The sequence below is a fragment of the Opisthorchis viverrini genome, assembly GCF_000715545.1.
Source record: "Opisthorchis viverrini unplaced genomic scaffold opera_v5_1072, whole genome shotgun sequence".
Taxonomy (NCBI): Eukaryota; Metazoa; Platyhelminthes; class Trematoda; order Opisthorchiida; family Opisthorchiidae; genus Opisthorchis; species Opisthorchis viverrini.
Window position 1 is genome coordinate 1,422 of NW_008752891.1, and position 4,253 is coordinate 5,674.

Here is a 4,253-nt window from a genome sequence, read left to right on the forward strand (position 1 = left end):
GTGTGCTCGTTAAATGCATCTTCATTGAATTGCTTGCACTAACAAGATTAACCATTTTGTTCGGTCACATTGTACCGGCCCTAACAAATTCTGGGTACCCATTAGTATCGCAAAGAATCCGAGGAACGCCTCTGTAATTAAAGGGCGTTCCACGATAGGCATCAAAATAACTCTCTACTGAATGGGGGGTGGGGGTTGGGGTGGGAGCTGAATTCTTACAAAAGTCTGAAACACAGCAAGTGCGCCTTTCCAAGATCTTAGTGACCTGACGCACGTCGTACCATTTGCCGTACGTTTTCTCCCGATGTTTGCATTCCATATTGCGAGCTGGGGACACACAAGCGCGTGTCGGCAGTTCCGACCACGCCACCGACTGTATATGCGCCACCTCTTCAAGTTCCCCCAGATGTGTGGTTGAAACTGAGTGAGTCCTTACTCGGAAACCACCATGTACCTCAGGTTTATGAGAGGTTACTCCATTTGGTCGCACGATTACCAATGTTAGGTGATGCGCGTCTTTCGACACGCCACTCTAGATCCACTGCAGGTACCGTAAAACGAATTCTTAGCGTGAATTACGATCGCCGGCCAGAATGGAAGTCGAAATTTCACGCAAGCGACACGACACATTGAATCAGAAGTGATTCGACCACGTGACTGGAGTGCATGATGTGTGACACTCATCGTACGCCCAAGCTTAGGTAATGCCTGTGGCCAACTGATATTTCACCGAGTCTGAATGTGGCATTTGAGTCGGTCATCAGACAAATGTCCCATTCAACCGTATATGCTTCACCCACCTCATCGAACGTACCACCCCTCACAAAATCTGATGCTGCGGATGATGCATCTTGATATTTTGACACTGCTACGCAGCCCCAGTGCGTCTTCATGACGCGTGTCCGTTAGCAAGAGATGACTCGCGAACGTACGGTCAAGAATCGAGGAAATTAGCACTCAGCTTCCGACACCAGTATCACTTCGCTCTCAACTTAGACACACAGACGATTCTCTGTAGCACATTCGACGCCTCGCGTTCCCCCAGTCCTTTGTCTCGGGTCTTTCCACCGCAAGTGTGCGTACAGGAAGAAGCACAAGTTCTGCTGTGTTGTCGAGTTGTCCAAGCCAAGGTAGACTGTATGTGGGTCATACATATGTTGCTCAGGAAACTCCAAGGATATCTGTGATGCTTTCGTTGGTGTGCTGGGTAGAATTGCGTTCCAACTATGTTTTATTTGAAATGACTGTGTAAGCAACATAAGGCCCTCAAAACCCCGCTTTTTAGTTACTGCCGGTAAGAATCCTATGAGGTCCGGAACATTATTTATCATTCTTGCGTTTTGAGATGTCTGTTTAGACGCCGTTCATCAAACGTGACCTAATCGCTGTTCGAGATCGCCGTGCATCTGTAATAGACGTCAGCATAGTCTCGGATGGGCGTGGAGTGACAGTGTGTAATGAGAAGAAGCAGAAGTATGGTGCTGATGAACATTCCCTCACCATAATCTCAGCCATACATGCCATCGGTTGTGACATCGACATTTTGGTTCACCAACCGATGATCATCTCTTTCGAGGGATCCGCTTTCCTCAATCCGCAAGGCTGTTATTGGACTTGGACTTCCTAAGTTCGCAGTCAGTGACTATTGTTTGCTTGCCATAGTGGGCGCTCTGCGTACTTATGACCTTCTATGCGTGGCACATGGCATTGAGTGTACATTTTTGCCATTTAATCTCACACCGAACCCAGTATGACGGGTAGTTTGTGCCTGATGTGCGAGTCTCGACTGTGCGAGTGCTTACCGCGCCTTGAACAGCATTGAGCATTGTTCGTCCTTGCTTCCGTTGTCGGCCTTTACACGCGTGTTTCTATACGAAGAGTTGTAACGTACGTGGGGATTAATCACATCAGACTGGAACTGTTGGTGGCATGATATCGAATGAGACAGTCAATGCACCACCACTTGTGCACGATCGGTTGCAATCCGTTTCCCAATTACTTATCCCGAAGCTGAATCCGAAATTCCGTTGAGAGATGCTCACCCAAATGCGACTCGGAATCATTGACGCACCATCATCTGTTGACTGATCAGCACCAAGCGGACTATCGACTATAAATCGATTTGGTGATGGTCATCGGACTGCCCGACCCGGGATTTCCCACCCTATTTGGCCGACTCAAGCAGCACTTGAAATTTCCTCTCGTTTTATCGCTGTCTATGTTCAGTCAGTGCGTATCAGATCATCGGGGATTTGTAATGCAAATGACTAGGTTCAGCGGCCTGCTATCAACTGCTAGCGTTCTCGTTCAAATAGTTCTATCAGAATCAAGGCAATCACGCTCGCACCTCAATGGGATGCGAAACCTCACTAATGTTCTCACTCCACACCCTTCCCTAAATCAGGGATTTTATAATCTCCAGTTGGTGAGACGGATTTCACATATTCTATATGAGATTATCACAAACAGGAGCGTAGGTAACAGCTTTTTGGGACAGACAACATTGAATCGCGAATATGATGGGTGAATATACGCTGAAGAAATGTGTCGCGGAACAGTGAACTAGGGTTAGGTGAGTGCATGCGAAAATGCCCAGTTGGGAATGGTCGACAGCAGACAAATAGACAAGCAATGCTGAGTCAAACAGAATAGTCAGCAGGCTCAAAGTTATCGTGGCTACATCGCGCAAAATCAATAGCGCGATTTGAAAACTTCTCACTGAATCAACTGAGCACGAGACCAACATTCAAGCAATTAAGTAAATAATCAAAGGTGCGGACGATGGTGCGGTGCATTTGGTTGGGTTAAAACAAGATTACCACTAATTCCACGGGAACAGTTCATTTGCTACTTGTGGATACGAGACTTTGGCGAATCGCTTCCAGTTCAGTTCGCCTGACGCAATATTCGCAGGTAGGAGAGAATCCGCGTACGTGGCGTGAACACAACGCCCGCTGGAGTTGCCATAGTAGAGGGACCGACACGCCACATTCAACGTACACCTGTCAATTGAAACATGCAAAGAGATTTGTTTAGACAAAATGAATGGTGAGTTCTAATACGTGACTGCGTACAGATCCATTGGGTTGGTTGGCCAAGTTTCACCAGCTTCCTTACCAACTTTGGGGATGCGAGTTTAGGTTGAGAAGAAGAGAACCTATCCCTGTCACAGAAAGCATATTAATTGAAACCTGCTAGACCAAATTTGGTTTGACCTCACAAGGCTGCAACATGACTAAATCATCAAGATTCTACCCGACTGCGATGGATAGGTTCTGGTGTTCATAGTAACCGCGCAGTCAATTACTCACTTGCGCCCGCAATCTATTATCGACGTCGAGTTCGCTTCTGCAAAACACCCGTAACCATGTGTTTGAGAGCTGATGACTTCGGTTAGTGATACGGGAAATTCGGAACGGTATTGTTGCAGCAATGGTCCGGTGGGCAACACACCACCATATTCACAGTAGACGGCCAAGCCTAGATCGTAGCAGTCAGATGGGCAGTCAAACATTTTGCCGTCACCGTATATGACCACAACGGTGCTATTGGCCTGTGGTTTTTCAACAACAAGTTGCATTTCTGGCCCATTCGTCATGAAGCCCGGTGTCCGAGGATCGACGTCACGCCATCCGACTGCAAGCTGTGTCGGTTCCGTCAAGAATTTATTGAACCCAAGCCAAGTGTGACCAGTCTCAGAGTCATTGGGAAATACTCGATTTGCGTTGCGACCAAGAACGAATGCCAACTGTCCACGTGCAGCGCCGTATTTCGCACACATTTCACAAGCCGCGCAAAACGAATTAGCGGATGCCAACCGCACAACACATAAGCCTGGTGAAACTTCATTGTAGGACGACGGACACTGTGAACGAGCCCTCATGATTGCTTGCAGAAAAGCAACGTACAGAAGAATCATCGGTTCTCTCATGGATTGCACATGATCACGGTTGCTCCGTGTATATATGACGAACAAAATAGATGTTCATAGGCTGTTGGCGTCAGCCAATCCATGCGCATCGCTGGGCATTGCACATAGGTGATCAACCGTTGGATGTTGGAAATCGTTGAGTTATTTCTAGCCGGAATGGGCATTGTTGGGCGTGGACTGGCGGTTCTCTAACCGTGACAGTTGATCGTAGGTCAACGACAATAGGAATGATTTTTCAAGTTTTCGTAGCAGAATTTCTCAAGTTTGTTTGGTGAGTGTCAACATACAGAAGGACCGCCCAGGGTCACCTTCGCCCTGTTTG

At 47.4% G+C, this 4,253-nt stretch overlaps 1 protein-coding gene across 1 annotated transcript; it reads right to left on the reverse strand.

The window, feature by feature from the left end:
• Nucleotides 1-2,821: 2,821 nt before the first annotated feature.
• T265_12143 (hypothetical protein) lies at nt 2,822-3,931 on the reverse strand (the record flags this gene model as incomplete). Its single annotated transcript, XM_009179172.1, has 2 exons — nt 2,822-3,002; nt 3,312-3,931. The coding sequence occupies 2 exons, from the start codon at nt 3,929-3,931 to the stop codon at nt 2,822-2,824; spliced, it is 801 nt and encodes a 266-aa protein (XP_009177436.1).
• Between the last annotated feature and the right edge of the window lie 322 nt (nt 3,932-4,253).